This window comes from Toxotes jaculatrix, chromosome 9 (assembly GCF_017976425.1).
Source record: "Toxotes jaculatrix isolate fToxJac2 chromosome 9, fToxJac2.pri, whole genome shotgun sequence".
Lineage (NCBI taxonomy): Eukaryota > Metazoa > Chordata > Actinopteri > Toxotidae > Toxotes > Toxotes jaculatrix.
The window spans coordinates 25031779-25054904 of record NC_054402.1 but is presented as its reverse complement, the minus strand read 5'-3'; the positions used below and the strand labels follow the sequence as shown (position 1 = coordinate 25054904).

The following is a 23126-nucleotide window of genomic DNA, read 5'->3' as shown; positions in this document are numbered from 1 at the left end:
ATCAAAGTTATATGAGATCAACAGTGGTGCAAACAAAATGTGTTCACCAAAGCTAAGCATGTTTCATAGGGTAGAATCTAACGTTTCCAGTCATCAGTCAAAAGATGTTTATGTCAACATAAAAACAAGGTTTCCAATCAACATTACAATCATATCTAGAATAGTTTCTATAGAAATCACGATTATTTTGCTAGTATTCAGTATTTTTATCAACAACAAACATAACACAAAGTGAAAGCAGTAAGACTTAAAATGTAAACAAACTATTTGTTTTGATTTAAACACTCCACAACCAGAAAATACATTTAATGTGGTTAAAGAACCAAAGACTGTAAACAAATCTACATTTCTCAATAAATCAAAAGGAGTGATTCTAACATTATTTGTGATCAACAGCTGCTTTATGCAACAGCTTCACCTTCAGTTCATTTAATCCTTCAAACCACCTGGAAGCAGCAGGACAGCTACGGTGACAGACTGTAACTCTGACTGATTAATGCAATCATACAAACTGCTTGGCCGAGCTATTTTTTTAAAGAATAATTTCTATCATCATTGTGCTACTGAACTGAAAAACCTGCACCATCTGCAGATTAGTGGAGGTGCTGTGTGTTCAGGCTGTGATTTCCTGGAGAAGTTGGTGTCGTCGTGCGTCACTGTGATCGGTGTAGCTCCATGAAACCAGTGATGTTACTGCCTTACAGACTTAAAGTATATTTCTAATCACATATTCAGCTCCAGCCTGTTTGCACTTTGTGCTGCTGCACCTACATGAACCAAAATAGCAGGTGCGCTTGGAGACGCCCACATGGTGTGTGTCCACCCAAGACCTGCCGCTTTCTGGTGTGCGTTACGGCCCTTACACAATTTTTATCAGGAATAGTTGTTGTAAGGCTGCGTGTGTGTGGAAAACAACATTTCCATCTTCAAAGGCACTAGCCCCACTGGACTAGACTCAGACTCAGAACAGCACAGCATCCCCACCTTAAACAGGCTGTATAGAAAAGGGCCAACTGTTTATCCACTTCCAGTCGTCTGACAGCTGAAACTGAAAAATAATTAAATGCTGTGTCTGTGTCTGTCACGTCTGAGCGAGCTCCTTCATGTCTCGGTTGTGGTGCAAGTTGGCAGATGTAGGTCAAACAGGGTCCATGATGTCTTTTACTGTGCATGTGATATTAACAGGAAGATAACACACACACATACACTTGTTTACAATACTAACGAGGTTAGAGAGACTCCGAAAGCAGACATGACGGCTCTAAATCATTACTGTTATCACTCCAAACATGCAGTTTGAGATTCCTCTGAAACACACACACACACACGGGGGTCAAAGAGCTGAAGAAAGCTGCTTAACTGACTTGTCAGGGCATCACTGAAACTCAGTTTCACATTTGTCTCCTTGAGATAAAAATATTTGAAAAAAATAGCAGGAATTTAAAAAAAAAAAACTGTCAGACAGGACTCGACATTATCATCAGGGGCCCAGAGGAAAATTATGGGCCACACGTCTGGGCCAGTACGTCGTCATGTAGCCCACTCAGGTCAGGACAAGTCTTACACAAAAACATGACACTTTATTTCCATGTGAAGTGGACATGTACCACCTGTAACATGGTGTTGTAAGGGCTTTAGAGGATACAGCTGTTCTAAAACAATGATTTCATTCAGAAGAAAATAACTCTTTGTAGATTAGCAACAAATCCCACTAACTGCTGTAAACTACAATCAACAGAGCACCAACTGACGCAGAGTCACTAAGCTACAAAAAAAAAAAAAAAAAAAAACTAAAGCAATGCAAAATACCAGACAGACAGTACAGAAACGTGTACCATGAAGACCAACATGACACATATACAATACCACAAAGAACCACAAGAAACACCTCAAAGTCCACTACATATCACCAAGTACTACATTAGTTTGGAATTCTTTCTAATATGCAGTTTAATCTGATGTCTGCACGTCATGTGTGCTGTTTACTTCTGACTATAAATCCCATGTGATTCATTAAATGATCCTTCACAGAGGCAATCAGTACAGCTCAACCCAGACACTGTGTTGAGGGAGTTGTTGAGTTCTAACGGCGTTTAAATCCACCAGATGAGAGCAGAGAACCAGAAACAGTAAAGACATATCAGCTTCACAGTCACATCTTGTTTCCTCCGAGCATGCTAATTCTGGGCTGCAGTAATCCCTGTGGAGTGCGTGGGCAGGGCAAAACATGGACATTTCTTTCGATCACATGTTAGGTCAAAGGGTAAAGGATCACAGCTGTAATGCACAGGTCAGTGACAGCTTCAAAAACCAAACAGAGTGTCATGAGCCATCTGAGGTCTGTGAACACACTGAACTTTCAGACAAAGTATCCTCCTGGTGTCGGTTAGAAGTCAGCTGATCTTCCAGTCTTTCAGCAGATACTGACGTACACACGAGGTATCACTTAGGTTAAATGAGTGATGTGTGTTACATTATTGCAGACAGCGTTCAGTCCTGTTCATCATATCCCTTCAGAGCTGTGTATGAATGGGGAACTGCTCTGGAGGAGCTTTGTCAAGGCTGAGGGAACAGCCCTGATGATGTCAGCTCAGGCTAACAAAAGATGCTTTTGAGCTGTGTAATCAGAAGAGTAAGATCCACTTGACTAATACTGGAGCATGAAAGAGAAACCTTGTTTGTTCCCCAGTTTTATGGAAGTGTAATACTACATTGCTAGAGTTCCTCCTGAAAGAAATGTATGAACTGAAGATGTTCCCGCCACAATACGCATACGTTCTAAACTCTACAATTAACTAAACAAGAGTCGACAGCCAGGCTAATGGCTATGTTAGGCTTTGAGCTAAATTCTAAAACCATCACGCTAACACTTCACGTATGACAATGCCAAAGTGCTGGTGTTCATCAGGTAACTTTGTCTTCTTATGTTCACCACTCAGATGTTAATCTAAGTAGAAATAAGCACTACAAAAAAACTCATTTACATTTACTCATTTACATAAACCAAAGTACTGAACGAAGTGAAACTTAATTATGGTCCAAGACAAAAAGTCAATACCAGTCGGTACAGTCAGTCGTTCCCGTGAAGAGTAAGAGTCTAAATACTGCGTGATCCTGCAGACGTGGATATATATTCCAATATTTTTGCCTGGAGCAGAGTGGCAGAGCAACTATCAGATATACAGACATCACTGCCATCACTGCAATCCCTAGAGTCCTAATACTACAGTGGCACAAAATGTCCTAAAGTGTGAACCCAAAGCAAGAACATACTGTACACTGTTCAGCATATGGGATTTGGGATACCAGGACTTAAGCTGGTACATTTCCAGCTATGCATGTATGACCTGTTCTGCCAGATGAATAAGCTGACATGATGCATTTCAAGTTGTGAGGGGTTGAACTCACAACTGCAGCAGTGTGTTTCACGTTCTTACACTTTGGCTCATTCAGAGAGGTATTTTACATTTCCACAAGTAATGACATTATCAGTCAGTTGTTACAGTGCCATATGACAGCCTACAGTGATGGACACACCCACACACAGCAGCGATAGGACACTGTAGTGAACAAAGAGCATGGTAAACAGTCTATTCTCTCTGGCTGACAGACGCCCCAGGGCTTAGGTCAGTTGAGGAATAGCAGATAAAACCCAGAACCATTCACTGCCCTGTTTGCTCAAACGGAAATGGAGCAGCAGATACGCTGAGTGGCACTGGACATGTGTGTGTAAAAATGATTGTGCAAAGCTGGCACATTAACTTGCCTGCACATTTGGGGATTCAATTAATTTTAGCTGGTTTGTATGAACAAGAGTACCCACTGGTGTAGAAAACAAAGCAGTACATCGGCTCGAGACCTTACCAGCTTTCTTGCCGAGCTAAATTCTTCACCCACCAGCAGCCTACTCTGAGCTCTGGTCTAAAATATCAAATGGCTGTGTTGCCTAATGGGAAAGGCTTTGCCTTACTGGGTCTATGGACCTTCATGTGTTTAACAAAACAAGTTCTCAAAAGTTAAATATAGTCTAAACATGAGCAGACGAGCTAGAACTTTGCCCTGATAGGACATACAACATCTAAAACTGTTGTAATTATGATTGAAATCAGAGGTGAAGCCATGCATGGCAGATCCATGGCAGCACAGATGTCTCTGTGACTGCACTCTAAACATGTAGTTTTGGTGCACAGTTTCTACTGCAGTGTACATCAGTAAGCATGTTGGTGACCAACAGTGAAAAAGTAGATCAACTAAAACTACTCTCTCTCTGAAGATAGCACCCTCAGGACCGCCCATTCCTGCCAGCTGCCCCTCACTGTCTGTCCAAAACACCAGGTAACTAGGATGAGAGACATGCGTCAAGATGTGCAGCTGTGATAAGCAATGTGATGTGGCAGAGATCATTTATTATAGTGGTTGTCCCAGAAACAAGAGAGGGTTATTTTAAAATCCTAATTTATTCATGGATCCTATCCAGGACCACATTTTTGACACAATCTGAAGATTGAGCAGCCAACTACTTCCTTCCAAAAACTGCCAGTGTAGAGTGTACAAATACAGAACCCCGTATCTCAAGTGTGATCAAAACCAGGATAAGACTCATTGCCGGATCTGCAAGAATGGCGACCTGCCACTGGCCACCCCTCCCCTCTAAAGTCCTGACTGAGTGCACATGCTCCTCCACTGCAATTTCCTCCTCGATTCAGCTCAAGACGTAAATAGTAAGAACATCCTTCCAAGAACAGTTCAGAAGGGAGGGGTGCAAATGGGAGTTCCTGTACCCTCTACCCCCCCCCCCCCCCTCCTTGGCTTTGAAACTGCAGCCGTCACACTGAAATGGTTGGACATGTTCTGGACACAGGAAATTGCAAAGCGAGGCAACATAAAAACGGTCATGATTACATATACAGTAAATATACTGCTCAGGGTTGCTGTAGTCGGAGCCCATTACATTTCTACCATGCTGTGAAAAAATGTCTATGAAACGGTTTTTAATTGACAAACTGTGAATGATAAATGAATCAGGGCAATCCTGTGTTTTTATGATGCTGAACATTGAGGATATTCCAAACACAAACAGGTGAAGTTACAGTGGGAAAACCAGCAGATCCAATCACTGAGTGGGTGGGTGGCTGGGTGAAAAGTTATTTGTGAGAAAGTGGGGAGTGACCGTAACATGCAACACTCCACATTTTGTATTTGTAGGCGAGTGTCAAACCAAATCTGTTTTCAGCCTGGGCAGGGGTACAGAGAGCCATGCGCCACCAATGTCTTCCTTCATGTGGCAGCTATGAGGTTGACTAGAAGGGTGTAACACACTGGAAGTTCAGTCTGCTCCTCTACAGATCCAACTTCTTCCCACCAGCAACCACAGTGAGGGGGTGGATCAGCAATCTTTATATCCCAGTGTGGCCAGTTGCATTCATTACACAACCAAGCAGGAGGCGCTCGCTACAAGCAATCAAAGCCTGGGTCTCTGTGGCAATGGATAACAACTTCACCTCTCAGGTGGCTTTTTCTCAATGACTAATTCTAAAGCTGCGCAAAATATGACAGTGTCTGGACCGATTGCACATGACACCCATCAGCTACAACAACAGAAATATTATTTATGCTTCATTTATGCCCTGTGACATGTCAGACAACAATCTCTGGCTAAAGTACTCTTCAGTCTGTTGAGAAGGCGGGTCCCCACCCACACTGGTTTTGGGGAACAAACATTCAGTTGGGTACTAATCCGGGCACAATGTCTCTGGTTGTTATTTATATTTTTGGTAAGTTGACATGTCAGTTCTTACAACAAGACAAAACTGGAAAATGCTCATTACACTGCTCATTAAAAGAGTCTCAGAGCAGCAGGCCATGGGCCAATATGATGAACTAAGTCACCAGTGTGCCCCATTAATTACCTAGACTGTGGCGGCCCGCCTGTCCCCTCCACAGTTTCATAATGAACTGAAAATATTTTTACACTTCTCAGTGTTTCCCATACATTGATCTATTTGTAGCTATCTGCCACAATATCAACACCGACAGTCACATATTGATTTTATATTCTTTTTGCTATTTCAAATGGGTAAAATCTGATTTTATCATAGAGCTGTGCGCAGCACATTGATCCGCTCAGCCACTCCTTTCCTCCGCCCTCTTCCTCTCTCTCAAACACAGAGATGACTGATCCATCTGTCATAGTCAGGCTGGCCATAGGGAGCAGCAGGGGGCCGGTGGACCGTCAAAAGAAAATCCATAAAGTTTTCACCATGTCTGTCAGTCTCTATACCGGCCATCTCTGTGTGACTGTCATTCAGGGTTGCACATGAGACCACGCTGCGTGCGTGTGCCAGCACTGGGCTCACAGCCCAATAACAACCCTCACCAGTTGGGTCGATGAGGGTTGTTATTTGTTTGACACAATGTAAAGCAATGGAGCTGTATGTATTGTTCAGTTATTAATTTGTCACAAAAATGAAATACTTTCATGGGGAAAAAAAAATCATGTGGAAACTTCTGTTTCCTTCAGTTTTATTCCAAATACTTTGGAAGTTTAGTTTTGGAAGTTTGGAAGTCGGAGCAAACTTTCTGACATTCTTTGTATGTGTATTCTGAGCCTCACAAACTACTTAGTTTTCACTGGTTTGGGTCGAAATTTGTACTGAACATCCAAGAAACCCTACAGATTATTTGCAGCATGTATTGATGTAAGTAAAAGTGAACAGAGAGCAGTCTGTTACCATGGTAACAGCCACAGCCGCTTCTGTTGAGGCCGTGCGCTTTAACTGTGCTGCTGTGTCATTGTGCTCAGTATGGAGAGAGGAGATTGCTGACAGAGGTGTTTTCAGTCAGCAGCCATCAGCACAGAGAGGCCAAACAGATACTGTCACTGTGCTACTGCACCACTGGCTTCTGGCTCCCACACACTACTGCAGTCTGAAAGGTGGGCAGGGAAGGGAAAGTAACTGGGTTTATGGGAAATGTGGTCTTAATTTAAGCGCTGACATTAGCATCAAGGGTAAGACATGGACTACTGATCCACTACCAGTGCTCTTCATAAACTGAAAACTCACTAGGATGACTTTTATGATGAACTTCAGTGGCCTCTCCAGTCTCCAGACCTGGATCCAGTAGAACAGCTTTGGCATGTGGTAGAACAGGAGATTGGCAGCTTGAATGTGTAGCTGACAAATCAGCAGAAATGATGTGATGAATCATGTCAACACCTCCCTGATGGTACTATGTGATGGATGATAATCCAAACATCTGAAGTGCCTAAAACTTTTTTTTTACAGCTCTGCATTTATCCAAAGAAATGTCTGTTGCTGAAAGATGCATTTCAAATGTTCGACAACTCATCTCCCACTAATCATCAGTAGCAGCAAAGACTCAGTCTAGCCCATTGCCTCCTCCACTTCACTTATCAAATCCCTGCCCTCTCTTTTGGAGTTGCACCACTAGTTAATCCCTGTCTCTGGAAGGCAATGAGAATTAGCTCCCAGCAAGATGGCCAGCTCAGACTTACTGTAACATCTGGTACGAGACCCTGATCCAGCTACTTGGTTCTGAGAGTCTATAAAGAAGTAAGACAGCAGTGAAAAACTAGGAAAGAGGATTAAGAGCCTATCAGTGTAGGGTTGACTTTCTTGTTTGGTAAATCAGAGGCTTCAGGCACACATAATCCTCTGACAGGATAGACAGAGTGATGGGTGACTAATGAGTATCACATCATGAAGATTAGTTTATGAGTCATCCACTAATCTGCGCAACTGATGAAGATGCAGCCACAACATGCTCCATCCATTTTCTGCTGCTTATCTACAGTTGGGTTGGTGCTTGTTAGCATGCTAACAGTAAAAACAAAGATGGTGAACGTGGTAAACATCACACCTCCTTAACATCAGCATGTTACCATGGTTACTGTGAGCATGTCTGCTGAGATCAACATTTAGCTCATAGCACCACTGTGCCCAAGTTGTGCGACTTCACCTGTAAAATGTCATCTCCAAGAGCAAGTCATGGATATTCACTGTTTGTATTTTACTGCTTCATTCATGTCATTATTCATTACATGAGATATAAGATATATATATTTATCAACACATTTACACTCTTTTATCTTCACATTTACAGTCTTTCAGTTTGCTATTTCTGGCTTGGTGTGTGTGTGTGTGTATGTTTGTGTGAGAGAGCAGAGGAGTGAGACAGAGCTGTCTCAATGTGAGATATTTTTAGACATCCACTCTGAGGTTCAGCCACTATTCAGTCAACCATTAATTACATCCTACCCTGGCACGTTGTTTCGCCATAGGTGTAATTAAAACAAATCAAGTGTGTGTCACCAGCAGCGGTGCGAGTGTCACTCGTTTCTTCCAACACGTCCTGTGGCATTCCTGTCTCCTGGCTCGTCCACACCTGACCGCCCTCTGAACTCTCACACACTGAGGGCTGCAGGAAACACTGAGGAATGAACAGGGCCTATCGATGCCTGTTCACCTGAGCCGCAGAGCACCGGCATAAAAACCAGTACCGCTCATTTACAATGTAAATGAACCAAAACACAGGGAGGACACAGTCATCAGTGCTGTAGTGCTATTCTGCTGTAAACCTGATAACTGGACACTTGACTAACGGACTTCAAAGCTCTGTCAAAGACATCAGTTTGTGATTTATCAGGTTTTTGTTCGAGTCTTTACTTTTTTACACTTGCAGTATGTGGTTCCATAAATAATCATGGCATTCAGAATCAGCTGCTTTAGCCTGATGCCAATAAAAACAAAGAATCCAGATGTTATATCTAAATATTTCACTGAAGCCAGAATCACTATATAAGGGATTATGGAGTAACACAATAGAGCTTCACCACCAGATAAAAACATGTCATCCTCTTCAGTTAAGTGTTTCTATTTCCAGATACTGCAGAGAAGCAAAATTACTGTGAGTACTGAGGGGGCTTTGTTAACAAGAATTCTGTCAGACTGTAAGGACGGGTGTGTATGAGTTTTATCACCATCACACTCAAACACCCATGCATTCATGAGTAGCGTGACTCATTCAGAGCAGTCTGTCACAAGCCTTAGGTCTGTAACCTCTGCACTAAAACACAGAATTACACTGCACCTTATATTCAACCCTAAGAACCTGACTGAAGCAAACAGACGCAGCAGGCCGGAGGTTGTAGAAGGAGAAAGAATCATGTGACTATATGACTAAAATATGAAAATGAAGCTGTTATTAATGAACATGTTATCTGAGCAATGCAATGAATGCTGGACAGGGAGCTCTGGTTAGTGTTCATTAAATCTGACCATGAGTGAACTGTAAAATCACTGCAGGATGCAACTGAACTTTCTGGTTTTCCATGAAGACATTTAAATGTGCTTTTGGCATTTCTACTTCTGACCTGGCATCACATTGTACTCTCTATTATGTAACCCATTCACACTGAGAGTAAACACATTTACAGGAATAAATGACTCACAATCTAAGACCAGGAGGTAAGTATTTTTCCAAAAAACTAACAGACATTTAAGATTAAGGAAAAAAAAAAAACGCACACTTGTTGCTACATTAAATCCTTGCAACATCTGTGATACATGTTGTGTCTACCACATCACAAACACTGGTAATCAGTGGCAAGACAACTCAATCAGCTGACAGCCTAACAGAGCATCTGAGAGAACGTCAACACAGGATAGTGGTAAATATTAAAAGACAATTACAGAGCTACAGGAAGTGTGTCTCACTGAGAGGCTGAAAAAGACTGGAAGGAAGTCACCTATTCCTCAGTCTGCACCTGAGACATGAACTGTGTAACTGCAGAGCTGAAATCAAGGCCCGAACAATGGTGAAAGCCTGGAGAATCCCCATGTTTGTCATTCTGTTCTCAAACATGTGACACGCCTAACAATAATGAGAATTTTGAAGCACAGTTCACACACTACAATGCACTTTATTGTGTTGTAGATTTTATTTTGAATGGATATAATTGATATTTTTGTCCATAAATCTACCCTCAATAACCGATCATCACAAAGTGAAAATTTGTTTTTAGAAATTTTCACAAACTGACAACTGAATCATCTTTACAAAAGTATGATTCAGACGATGGAAGGGTGGTGGTGCTTTCAGACTTCTTCCATTTCACGACTGTTGAGGCCACTGTGCTCCTGGGAACACTCAGAGCTTCAGAAGTGGTTTTATATCCTTGCCCCGATCGATGTCTCACCACAGTGTTATCACAGAGGTCTACAGAGAGGTCCTTGGACTTCGTGGTCTGTTGTTTGTCCTGACACGCAGTGTGAATTGTGTCTTTCTAAACTATGTGTGATCAATTCACTTTGCCACAAGTGGACTCCAGTCAAGTTCCAGACACATCTCAAGGATAGTTAAAGCAAACAGGATGCATCTGACCACAGTTTGGAGCGTCACGACGAAGGGTCTGAATACTTTCGTAAATGAGAGATTTCAATCTTTGATTTTTAATAAAGTTGCATCAATCTCTAAAAACACATGTTCACTTTGTCATTATGGGTTACTGAAGTGGTGTGAATACTTTCTGAACCCACTGTATAAGAACCAACAACTTGGCATGCAAACAAGTTTTAGAAAATCATCCTCTTTATCGAATACATTCACAAACATCAACCCCCCCAAAATCAGCCCTCAGCCTCTGAACCTCATTCCTCTTCCTCCATAAGAGAATCCCGGGGGGAAAGGGTCAGGAAGTGGTCTATTTGTTCCAAAGCAGATTCCACAAATACCAGAGTGAGACCTAAAGGGAGAGGCCTGCTTCCCGCTGTTTCCAGTCAGCCTGTTAAGACAAGTGAAGATGGCCTCTTACTATTTTAACCTCCACTCTCTCTCACGCTCCAGCCTCCACTCTCCTTCCATGCCTCTCCAATCTGGATTCCTGCTGCAAGTTTCAGATAGTTAGGGGCTAAAGTCTACGACTGCAGCGTACTCACAGGCTAACAAGTTTGCTTAACCATTTCCACACCGTATATTATCCCACTGGTTGGTAGAATATATGAAAATGCAAGACAGCACCATTTGAGAAGAACATCAGCCTTCGTGCAGTTGTCCTCTACCTCTGTCCTCAAAGGCTTTTCACCCAAGGAGGTCCTTGGCCTGATTTGACCTGAACGGGCCCCTCAGACTACTACCTCTCCCCCAAGATGAAGAAGGAGCTCAGCGGTCGCCATTTTGACAGTGATGGTAACGTCACTGCAGCTGTGGACCACTCTCTGGAGGTCCAAGACGCTGACTTCTATAAAGAAGGGATCCGTACGCTCCACGAGTGTGTAAACTCCTTCGGTCCCTTGTACATACATACAGACACACATACAAGTATGTATTTATCTATGCCAGTCAGTAAGTAACCGTCTTCACCAGGTCTTAACTAAACATGAGCCAGTAATTGTCCTCTTTGTTGGTTCAGGGGGAAAATGTCTCTTCCCTTCCTAAGACACCTCAGGGTGTTTTTTTAGTTTTTTTTTTTTTTAGAACATCCTGTCCATATTGGTCATAGCTAAAAGAATGGGTGCATCCTGTCTGTCTGCTTCCAAGTCTGGGATTGAGTCTTAATGTGTTTGTGTTTGCGTGGAGGACTTCTGGCACCAGCTTTAGCTCTGACACAATGCTGAATGATTTCAGCCCTTTAATCTGCTAAAACTTCGGCAGTTTCCTGGAAACAGCCACACTTTGTCAAACTCAATCCTTCTCTTAGATCATTACGGTTAATTACAACTTGGCTATTGTTTATTTTCTATCGTATTCACGATTTTTCATCTCAGCTGTCACTATCCAGTCCAGGTCAGGTTTTTGTTGTTTCACCAGCTCCTATCAGAGTGGCAGGTCTTCTCTCCGGCTGACAGGTGTCACATTATCCCCCAGCTGACACTCATATCACATCAATAAATATTTAAGCTACATTTTGGTAGATGTAAAAAGTAGCACACTGGACTATTAGCAGATACCCACTATTAAAGGGGAGAGAGTTGTATTAGGGACATAATAATATGTATAAAAGGTGGAGGCTGCTGTTGGGAGTGGGAGTTATGTGACCTGGCAGATGCAGTGTCCCGTCTAAACCCTTTGTCAGGACTGAACGATGGCTTTTCTGTGCGCTCGCCTTTATTTAAACCAGCAGTCAAGCTGGTGATATCCGTTAAAGTGGACAAAGAGACACGGACAGGCCTGCTGTTTAACACACACACACACAGACACAAATCAACTGCAGAGATAGGCTCACTGTGTTAAAGGATGGGAAGTGTGGGCGTGAGTGTTTGTGTGTGTTTGACCCAACACTGACTATACACTTAAACAAAGCTCCCCCTGGTGTGGACTTCCTGTTTGCTCCATGGAAATCATTAGTGCGGCTCCTCACATGACACAAAGTAAGTCTGTTATCCAGTCCCAGGCAGAGCGGGATTTTTCCAACAAACAGCCACTGTGAGCAGAAAGAGCTTCTACACTCACTCGCTGCTTATGTCTCACGTTAGGAAAAGGACAACATGGGCCACGCAGAGTCACTCCCTGCCTCCCAGAGCAGATGAATTCAATTGTGGTGAGAAGGGTTGGGGGGGGGGGGGAGACTAGAGCTCCTTTCAGTCACAAGGACCCTTGAACCAATGCCAATGGAGGCGAAACAATGAAAGCTCTCTGATGCTGCCAAGCAGGCCGTGATCAAGACATTGAGCCTACTGGTGGACACTCAGCTACTGCTAATGCAAGGTATCAGCGAACTCTGAGTACAAATGTAATGACATTTAAGACTGTTTCAACACCTTCAAAAGGAAAACAATAGCTGACAAACTAAAGTACTGTATTTTGTTCATCAATCACAAAAATCCAGAGTGACAAATTACGTGTTTAGTCCCACCAACACTCAGCTAGTCATCTCAGCACTACTCTGTATGGTTTATTAACTATTGAGAAGATTTTCACATTAAAAGCCTACCAGTTAAGATGCCAGGGATACGCGCAATGAGCCGCAGGAGGGCCTTTTAATGTGAAATGTGCGCAGGAAATGCAGTTTTGTTTTGTTGACAGTAGCTTAAACAGTTACCAAAAACAGCCAAGTGGACGCAACTGGAAAGAGTGAAAACAGTCTCTCTGTGAAAGAAGGGACAGTGAGAGCAGCAGAGTGGTGAGTATGACATGACTGGAGATGCTCTGCTGATACACCTGTCTGATTCACACCAGCCAGTCTATTTATCAGATATTAAAGGTGTCTATCTCTACTGAGCCAAAATGTTTAATAAGATTAAAATGGTAAATGGATTGCATTTATTTAACACTTTTCTCCTTTTGTTGATCACTCACAGCACTTTTACACTACAAGTCACATTCACCCATTCACACACATGTAGAATTAACACCACAGACAGTCTGGGCTGAACATGCCCTATGTCCTATAAACCAGGACCATGAAGTCACCTAACCTGTGGGACTGTGGGAGGAAGTCCACACAGACGTGGGCAGGACATGCAGAATCGACACAGAACCCAGAACCACAAGGTTCTTGCTGTGAGGCAACAGTGCTAAATGATTTGAGGTGGAAGGGAGGAGTTAAGCTTGGGTGAGGTGGAAAAGTTGGTGTGTCAACACAGAGGAAAATGCAATCAAGTACAACGGGAACAGACTTAGCAAATAAATCATCTTTAAAAGACACAGGGTTTTTCAGTCTCACAGAAAACAACAGGATACTGCACTCTGAGTAAGAGAGCTATGATGGGCTCCAAAATCCCACTCCTCAATCCAGCAAACTCTACCTGCCCCCAGCCTGCACCATGATCTGATCTCCCCCATCATGATCAGACACTTAGATATGATGATGGAGAAACAGTGTACAGATAGTGCAAAAAGAAGTACAGAGAAAATCTGGGACATTGCTGTGCTTATATTGCAGTAAACCTGCCAGTTGAGAAGCGTTTCTGCCACTGAGCACTTACACAATTGTGAGAAAACAAGTTATAGAGTTGAGGCTCTGTTGAGAATAAGTATTTTATCATTTTTGCAGTTGTGGCTAGACAGACACAATCAACCAAGACGTCATCATGGGTCGGACATCCCTGCTGCTTAATTTGACCGTTCCCTGCTCCTCGATCCTCACTAGACCCAGAATCATTCCAGTTCTCCATCTCAAGGTTTGCCCTAAAGCTCTTATTCTTGCTCTAGGGGGTGAGGATTTTGTAGCGGGAAGGGATTTCTGAGGAGCCGTGAGTGAGGACACTCAAAAGCATCCTTGGTGGAAGTCTTTTACTGGACCGACATGTCTCTTTATCAAAAATCAGGCAGGCTTTTATTAAATGAGCTGTTTCACAAACATATTCCATATTCTAAACTATTTCTACTTAAGAGAAGTTGTAACACAGCTGTTAAGGCCAATCCGATCCACCTGTGCTGCTGTCATGTGAAACAGATGCCACCTTAGATGATCGATGATTGACAGGAAAGACCATCTCATCCCTCTGAAAATGTGCCCCCTTGATTCCTCTTTCCTAACATCCTCCCTGCTTGTGTCTTCAGTGGGAGGGACTACGATGCCAGGAAAACAGGAAAGTGAGAGAAACCTGGATGCAATTAGGGGCGTTCGGGTGTTCCCTTAGAGGGCTGTTAAATGTGTGTCCACCATCAGCTTCCTTAGGCTGGAAATTTTATTTGCGCAATTAAAGAAATTATCACAGAATTTACAGGAATGTCAAAAAGTATGTTACTTCAGTGAGAAAAGCACAATGTTAACAAATGCTTTTCAGAGCATTGTGAGACTGGAAACTCCCAAAACCACACTGTTCCTTCGGTTCATGAAGTCTCCAAGTCAGGACACCTGGATTTTATTCGCACCCAGCAAGAATCACCTTCCACATCGTGATCACACGCTTAGAGATGATGTCTTAGAAACAGCATGTCGGTAAAGCAGGACCCAAACACTGAGGACAGGGGACATTGTTGTGCTTCTGCTGCTGTTTTCCTGCCTGTCAAAGAAATTTCTGACGCTGGGGGCCTGCAAGCAAACTAAAAGACATTCAACCCAGATATCAAAACAGAGCGCCACTGAACCTGAGTGCAACAGTGACCTTTATCTGCGTGTTTATAGAAAATGGAGAAGCTGCTTACTTGTCTGGCCTCCCTGCGCAGCCCCTCGGTGTTCCTCAGCCAGCAGCGGCTCAGCTCACTCAGCTCCAGGATTGGCTGCACCTTCAGCCTCACCGTGTCTCCTGACTGACGGATCATCTCCACTATCTCGTCCCGGCTCTTGTTTTCCACGTTCCGTCCATTGATCTCTACCAGCCTGTCACCCGGCACCAACCCCAGTGCCAGGTCCTTAGTGCCGGCGCCAGGCTCGGCAAAGTGGACCACACGCCTGTATACTCCTCCGTCAGGGCTGCGGTCCAGCATAGTGGTGCGACGCAAAGAAAATCCAAAGTCACCAGTGTTGCGGCGTTGGAGCTCCAGCTCACGTGTTTCCGGTGCACTCGGCGGGACCACAGCGGGCAACTGCAGCTGTGCGGGGAAGGTCTTGTCGACCACTTCGGGGATGCAGACCTTTTTGGTGGCTGGTGCTCCGGCCTGCTGCTTGAGGCTGTGCTTGCGAAGCATGCCGAAAACTTTGCTCTCCACGTGCGGGGACGGGGCAGCAGAGTTCTGGCCTGATGGGGTGGAGCTCTCTGAAGGACTCTCCTCTTTGCTCTTCTGGGAAAAGGAGAAGCGTTTCATCATCTGACCCACCTGCGAGGAGTTCTGCTTGGCGAGTGAACCAAAGTGAGCCACGCGATCGTGCACGGAGCTGCGGTGTCCGTCCTGTCCTCCTCCACCCTCACCCTTCAGGTCATCAGTGGAGCTGGCAGCGCTGAGCTGGTCATCCAGAACCATGCTGCTTCGGTTGCTCAGGCCGTCCGATTCAATGTCGGTGAGGGTGAGCTCATTGCTGCTGACCACTTTGATGGGAATGGGGTTGGAAATCTCCAGCTTGTTCTTGGACTCACGCTTGGCCTCCCTCTTCAGGTTGAAGAAACCACGCCGCATGCTCATCTCTTCCAGGCTGCGCAGCTCTGCTGCAGACATCCTCTCCTTTTTATCTTTCTTCTCCTTCCTACTCCCTTCCCTCTCCTTATCCTTTTTCATTAGGTTAAACATGGTGAAAAACTAAGCGCTGCGTTTCCGTCCAACGTGGCTCTGTTTTCCCTACAGAGGTTGAGGTCCAGTCCACTAGTCAGGTGGTTTTGTTGTGACCAACAGGGACAAGTCCCCTGGGGAAAGAGACAGGGAAAGCAAACCGCGTCAAGCTCACTAAATACTAAATATGAATGAAAATAAATATCCTTGGTTTTCATGTGAAGCTGGGCAACATTTCTAAAAATAAAAAATTTAACAATAAAGTCCATAATATGTTTTCAATCAAAAACCTTTATATTATATTATATTATATTATATTATATTATATACCTATTTATGTGCCAGTATTCTGTAGATGAGTTTTTGTGCTTTTAAAAGATATTTACATGCAAACATTTTAACCAGTAACAGTGGTAATTCATGATGATTCTTTGATCATTTCACTGGAACAGACAGGTTTAGAAATGTATTTCTCTTGGCTGTGATCCCAGAGCAAAAACACAAATATACAGAAATATAAAAACACAAGATATCTACTCTGATCGTCCTACAGATTAAACAATTATTCAGTTAATCCATCAATCAACACCTTGATGAACTGTTTAAGTCAGCTCAGTCCTGAATCCCAAACAAACAACTGTCTCCTCCTTTAATTATGCCATCAGTGATGCTGGGCATGGATCTCTCCCATCAGGATTACTCTGTACTCCCAGTCTGAGATGCCATTCAGCTTGTTATGAAAGTCTAATTTGTGCCTGTCGAGCGTCTGAGCTGTTAAGTCGGTGTTGCACGCTCACATATTGAAAGCTGTCACAGTTTAACGCTGCAAACACAGGAGAGATTGAGGCAAAGCGCAGCGAAACAATGCATGAAAATCATGAATGCATTTCATTTGAAAAACCAATTTACCAGAAGAGCAAAAAGTTTGCTGAGAGGTCTGCTGCGGGGGGACAGTGGTCCGGGCCGTGGTGAATGGACAGTCTCGGTGTCAACACCAGTCTTAACGTCCTGTCTGCGGGAGCGTTAAAACGCTAAGGCTGTCAGCGGTGCCAGCTGTTTTAAGCTGTTTTCAGCTCTCTTCCGTTTTATCTGCACGGCTGCTGAGGTTAAAACGATACGAACACCTGGCAGCACACTGGCTCAGACAAAGCAGCCCCACTCTTTATTCACTGTGAAGCCAGGGGACAAAAAGCATGACAGGGCTAAAATAGGTGTAGCTTCTCGGCTACACAAGCTAGCAGAGCTACTGTTTGGTGGGCAGGGGTAACGTTACCTAACGCCGAGGACAAAAAAAAATTGCCTTTTTATTCCACCGCAATTGAAAAGAACAGCTCCAAAAGCACAAGCCAACATCAGTTCATCCCGATTCTGTTTAACTTTCCAGTCAGCAATTCCTCTGTAGCTAGCTAACTAGCCTAATTGGCTCAAGTCACAGCCCATAGTTGTTTGCCCTCATTTTTTGGTTAAGCAAATCCTGGAATACACTGGTATCCAGCGAAAATCATCCAGTCAGCCTGTCTGCCAGCCTGCCTGCCCCAAAGCTGCTGCCTTCACACAGAAAGAGTCCTCTGAATCTAAGCAGGCGTTTACTATAGGAAGGAATACTCACTGTTCTGCAGTACAGCAAATGGAGCACCGCTGGAGCCGTGTTAATGGGCGCAGCTCGGCTCGCAGGGAACAGAAGCCGCAGGCTGGCTTTCAGCTAACGTTACCGAGGCTGACTGCTCCCAGAGTCCAGCTCTGAAGCTTCAGTACAGCAGCTAAAGGCGGTGAAGCAGCCACCCCTGCTGGGCATATGTCTGAGCTACAGCCCGACTGCTGCTTCACACTTTATTATTATTATTATTGGAGGTTGTATTTTCACCGGTGTCTCTTTGTTTGTTGGTTTGTTGTAAATGTGCAAAATGTGACAACTTTAAGTATTTAGTTTAAAGAGCGACAAAACAAACAAATAAATAAATAAAAAATCGATAATCCTTTATTGCCATCTCCGTTTTTTCCATGTGACTGTACCCACACACTGCTCACAGGCCCATATGCTGCCACAGTAGCTGTACAGCCAAGCTACCGCCAGGTGGCAGATACAGTGAGGGCTCAGGGAAATTAACCAAGCAACAAACCAGAAAATGTCCCTGTTTCCAGGATAGTGAACATCACCTCCAGAATTAATATAATTTCTGCTAGTTTTAGACTGTGTCCAAGTAACAGCATTCACTGATGGAAATGTATGATATATAAAACATGTAGCATTTATTTTGTCAGAATTTTCAAACGACTTTGTCCTTGATTTTTTTCCTGCAGCAGGTGAATCACTGAACATTTTCCTGTCAGATTCTGACTGACACACACTGCAGGTTTTGTAGTTTGAAACAACTGACCAACAATTTTAATGGTAGCTTATATTGTCTGATAACAACAAACCAATGTATCACACAACCAGTTCATGTTGAGTCTGATAGCTGTGCCTCTAGGTGGCAGTGAAGACTGTTGTTCCTGCATCAGCTTTCCAGAGAAATATTCTGTCCCAGTTCCAAATCTTCAATGTGTAGAAATCAATGTACTTTATAATTTTGTAGTAAAGGGAAATGATTCTAGGCTTGTGTGAGTGCATGTCAATCAAACTTCACAATGAGATAGCAACATGTTTTTCCAACGATTTCTTAGTTTGTTTTTGTTTTCTTATGTTTCCTGGAGGTCCATCGCCACCTTCCGCTTGTCTAAATTTTTGAGTTGTGTTAGTTTTGTCACTTTTCCAGTGTGAACACACTACAACAATACTCAATTTAGAATTAGTATGTAGTATGATACTGAGACACAGCCACAGAGATGTACAGTCCTGTGGCTAACGTGGACACTTCTCCCCCTAAACACAGAAGGATAGAATTATTTCCAAATGCTGGCAACAATTTTACAAAGCTCCTTGCGTCAATATCATAAAAGCCAAGAGAGAGAGCAAGAAATCTGTGAGAAACAGAGTCTTTTTTTGTGGCCATCATGATGAGTTTCTCAATATTCTAGATACTGTTACTTGCAGCTTTCTGGGCATTTCTTGCAAAAATGTTGTCAACTCTTTCCTAACATCTGACCACAACTGACTGAATGGCGTAACAATGTAATGGTAAATATATTGTGTACATATAGAGCACTTTTTAGGAACATACCCGTGCTGGGTATTTCCTCACTTTGCTTTCAAACAGCCTCAGTTCTTCATGTAATTGATTCCGAGCAGAAGTAGCCATTAGAAGATGATGAACTGTGGCCATGAGGGGATGAACATGGTCAGCAACAATACTGAGACAGACTGTGACATTCAGACCATGACTGATTGGTATTAAGACCCAAAGTGGACCAAGGAAACATTCCCCACACCATCACACCACCACCACCACCAGTCTGGACTGTTGACACAAGGCAGGTTGGCTCCATGGATTCTGACTTTACCATCTGCAGCCTCAGCAGAAATCCAGATCCATCAGACCAGGCTACGTTTTCCAGTCTTCAACTGTCCAGTTTTGCTGAGCTTGTGTCCACTGCAGCCTCAGATCTCTGTTGACAGGACTGGAACCTGACGTGGTCTCTGCTGTTGTAGTCCATCCACCTCAAGGTCAAACGTGCTGTTCACTCTGAGAAGCTTTTCTGCTCAGCACAGTTGTACAGAGTGGTTACCTGAGTTAGCATAGCCTTTCTGTCAGCTCCAACCAGTCTGACCTCTGACCTCTCTCTTCAACAAGGTGTTTCCATCCTCAGAGCTGCTTCTTCACTGGATCAGAATTTCAAAAACACTCAAACCATTCATTGAGAGACATACAGATATTAAAAGGACATAGGACATGTGTACATTGTGCTTCAATCTCTGCACAGTATGGAAATTAATAGACTGTAAAATCATTTGTTCTAAAGAAAGAATGTTTTTCAGGAAAGAAACAGAGATTTGTAATGGAGAATGGATATCCTGATGAGGCTTTTTGTTTTATTACCAGCCTTTTGGGCAAGACTATAATGTTACAGCATAAGAACAAGTCTTAAGAATCCAGCTGGGGTTCACATGCTTTCTTCACAGGAAGTGTACAAATTCTGCAAACCGTGTCTCAGCCTGCTCTTGCTGCTAAAAGTTCTTCAAGGATTTTTTTTATATGTGACTACGGTCAGGACTGAGCAACTACTGACAGCTGCAACACTGTGCAGCCACTGAACGTTTCTGTTGTGTGCATGGCATCACTAATACGACAGGGCTCAGTTACGTGCTGGTGATGGAAGCTGCCAATGGGAATTGCCAGCTATAGAGGCCCATTTACCCACTGATGTAATGAGTTTGATTTGAAGCTTTTCAAAATCACCGTCACAGGTAGTGAGGAACAGTAGTATGTGGTGATGGGGGTGAGGTCTGCATGTGGGAGGAATATGTTGATGCCACTGATCTTACTCTTTGGTAGTATATTAAAAAAAAGATCCCTGAAATTACAGACCTAGTAAACTCAATATACTGAGTGCCGCAACACAAATACATGAAATAATTCAAAATAACAGTGTGAACAGAGGAATCTCCTCAATAGCATGATGTTGTCTAGTCTGTGTTGGACACTGCAAAAAACATGAATACAAAGGTGCTGGAAGATGCTGGATGGATTCATGTTATCATATTTTTCTGAGTGTTTGAACTAATTAAGCTCATACAGTAATTGGGTTTTCATTTCAAGTGCTGTAAATCTTTGATAAATATTTTGTATGTGCACAATCTCTCGCATTTTCTCAGGGATTTATCTCCTCTTTTTTTTTAAAAGCCATTTGAGCCACTTCTTCCTGGAAAGTATCCAAGCTCCTATAGTTTTAATTGAATTTTGTTGCTCTCTGAGATAATATATGAGTTAGTGAGGTAAAGCTGTTAATTCTGATTCATCTTCTTACCATGATCCTCCGGTGGGCCTCACGTACCTTGGCCTTAGTGCTGGCTGGGCTGGACACAAAAACATCTGGTAGCATCTGTCTCTGCTACCACTGACAGTGACATTAAAATGACAGGACCAGTAGTAATTTCATAGCTGGATATTTTCCCGTCAAGAAAACAATGTTGTTGTTAAATTGCTCCATAAGACTTTTCCTTCATCCCATTGTACCTATAAATATTTCCTGGATTAAATACATTTTCATTCAGTGACATTCAAGAAGAATGAAATGATCTTGTGAGTCCAGCAATGAAAAAATATTTTTCCACTGAAACTGTGTCTTAGAATCATTACACCAGCAGACTGAGTGGATCCATGAGAGAACCATATCTCCTCACGATTTAGTATCATTCCACCTGCGTTTTCTCTTGGTCTTATTTCTGTTGTGGCAGTAGATTTGTGATTGTTGTTGGAAGCTGTGAAATTTTGGGTTCAGAATATTGGACATAGCACTTTTCTCACTGACACGGTCTGACACAGATGTGCCAAATATCAGTTCAAATAGAGAAGACCATATAAACTCCTCAGCCAAAAAGTGCAGGTGTCTATTTACAAGTACACTTTCAATGTTCTGCACTAAGTTTTCTCTGTTATAGTGAACTGTGATTGCAAACATTTTACATAGAATATTTTTTAAAGATAAATAGATAGTTTTAAAAAGAAACACTAAAATTCATTTAAGAACATATAATCTGAATGAGCTGAGACAATGCTTAATAGGTTAAACTGCGTGGGGCAGGTTCTGAAAACCACAGCTGTGGTGATGGCTGAAACAGACAGCTAAGTACAACTGAAAGTACAATATTTCCCTCTGAAATGCTGGAAAATGTAATTGTAAAGTACTGTGAGCAGCTGTGATTGATAGTTTTACAATAGTTTGAAATCACAATGAGTAAATCATGTGACAGTGTCTCTTGTGGTGATGAATCTACTGGGAATTATCACCTGACACTGCACTTCCCCTCGGCTTTTGCAGAACTTCATATCGCGTTTCAGTTCACTGTTCAGCTATCTTGCCCACAACTTTACTTTCATGATGATAGAACCACTGGATGTGTAAATTCACAACTTTTCCTGGCTAGTTTTTCTTCTGCATTTGAAGTTCTCTTGAATGTGTTCTGCACATTTTAAATAAATGGCTTGTGGTTTTGAATAAATTTATTGGTTTCAGATCACTTCATTGTGTGTATTTCAAAAAGGCCCTCATTTGCAAGTAAGAGAAGTATCGTCAGTAATCATATCGTAGTAATCGTGGTGAATGCTTTTTAACCTCCAGGGTTGGGCTGTACTGACATGTAAGATTTATGACATGTCTAAACAACATTTCAAAGCCTTAAGACAAGTGTGCACATCTTCAATTCCTTGTTTTGTTGCAATTTGTTTTTCAGTTGTTGCCCAGTCTACAATGAAATATGGAGCATACCACTGGTGTATTTAACATGAATATAAGAAGTACAGCTTTGCCAGGTTTATGCCCCTGTTATTAGGGCTGCATAGTCTATCCATGGTGTACATGGTGTAGTCTAATCCATGCACTGATTAAATGACTGTCAAGTACTGAAGAACATGTTTTAGACGTTATTTCAGGCACAGTTTTCTGTACATAATGCCCTCTCCCCTCAATATGTGGTGGAGGAGACTAGCCCCCCTGCTCCCACATTTCTACCTACACCCCTGTAGCTGAACACCTCAGTAAGCCTTCCTAATATAAAACCCTGGCTCATCCTTCTAGACTCCACCAGATCATTCAGTCACCTTTGTGGTAACAGAAGCTACGGCCAAGTTTTGCCGGTGTTTCATCTTGCCCTCACCTGTCTGCTCTGTGTTTCACCTGTGTCTCAGGTCATCACTTCTTCCAACCTGTTCTCAGCCACGTCCAAATACATCTTCATCAGTTCCTCCCTGCTGGGACTGAGAAGCTCTGCCTTCACTCTCCTGCTCTGTGTTTGCATTGCAATTATCAGATTGAACTGTTACAACAGTATGAAGATACTTTAGAGTATCTTAGTAATTGTGAATTTATAAAATTACCAAATTCAGTGCTGATACAGTTATGTTAATAACTTGTTTAAA

General features: G+C 42.9%; 1 protein-coding gene across 3 annotated transcripts in view; it reads right to left on the bottom strand.

The window, feature by feature from the left end:
• myo18ab (myosin XVIIIAb) overlaps nt 1-17832 on the bottom strand; it is a 120719-nt gene extending 102887 nt beyond the window's left edge. For 2 of the 3 annotated variants that reach the window (XM_041045632.1, XM_041045628.1), the window contains exons 1-2: nt 17720-17832; nt 15112-16244 (exon numbers count right to left, since the gene is read on the bottom strand). In XM_041045632.1, the coding sequence (XP_040901566.1) occupies nt 15112-16131 (1020 nt within the window). In that variant the 5' untranslated portion in view covers nt 16132-16244; nt 17720-17832. Of the gene's footprint in view, nt 1-15111; nt 16245-17719 lie in introns of those variants that run through there. The other variant, XM_041045626.1, reaches the window with a different exon arrangement.
• Nucleotides 17833-23126: the final 5294 nt, after the last annotated feature.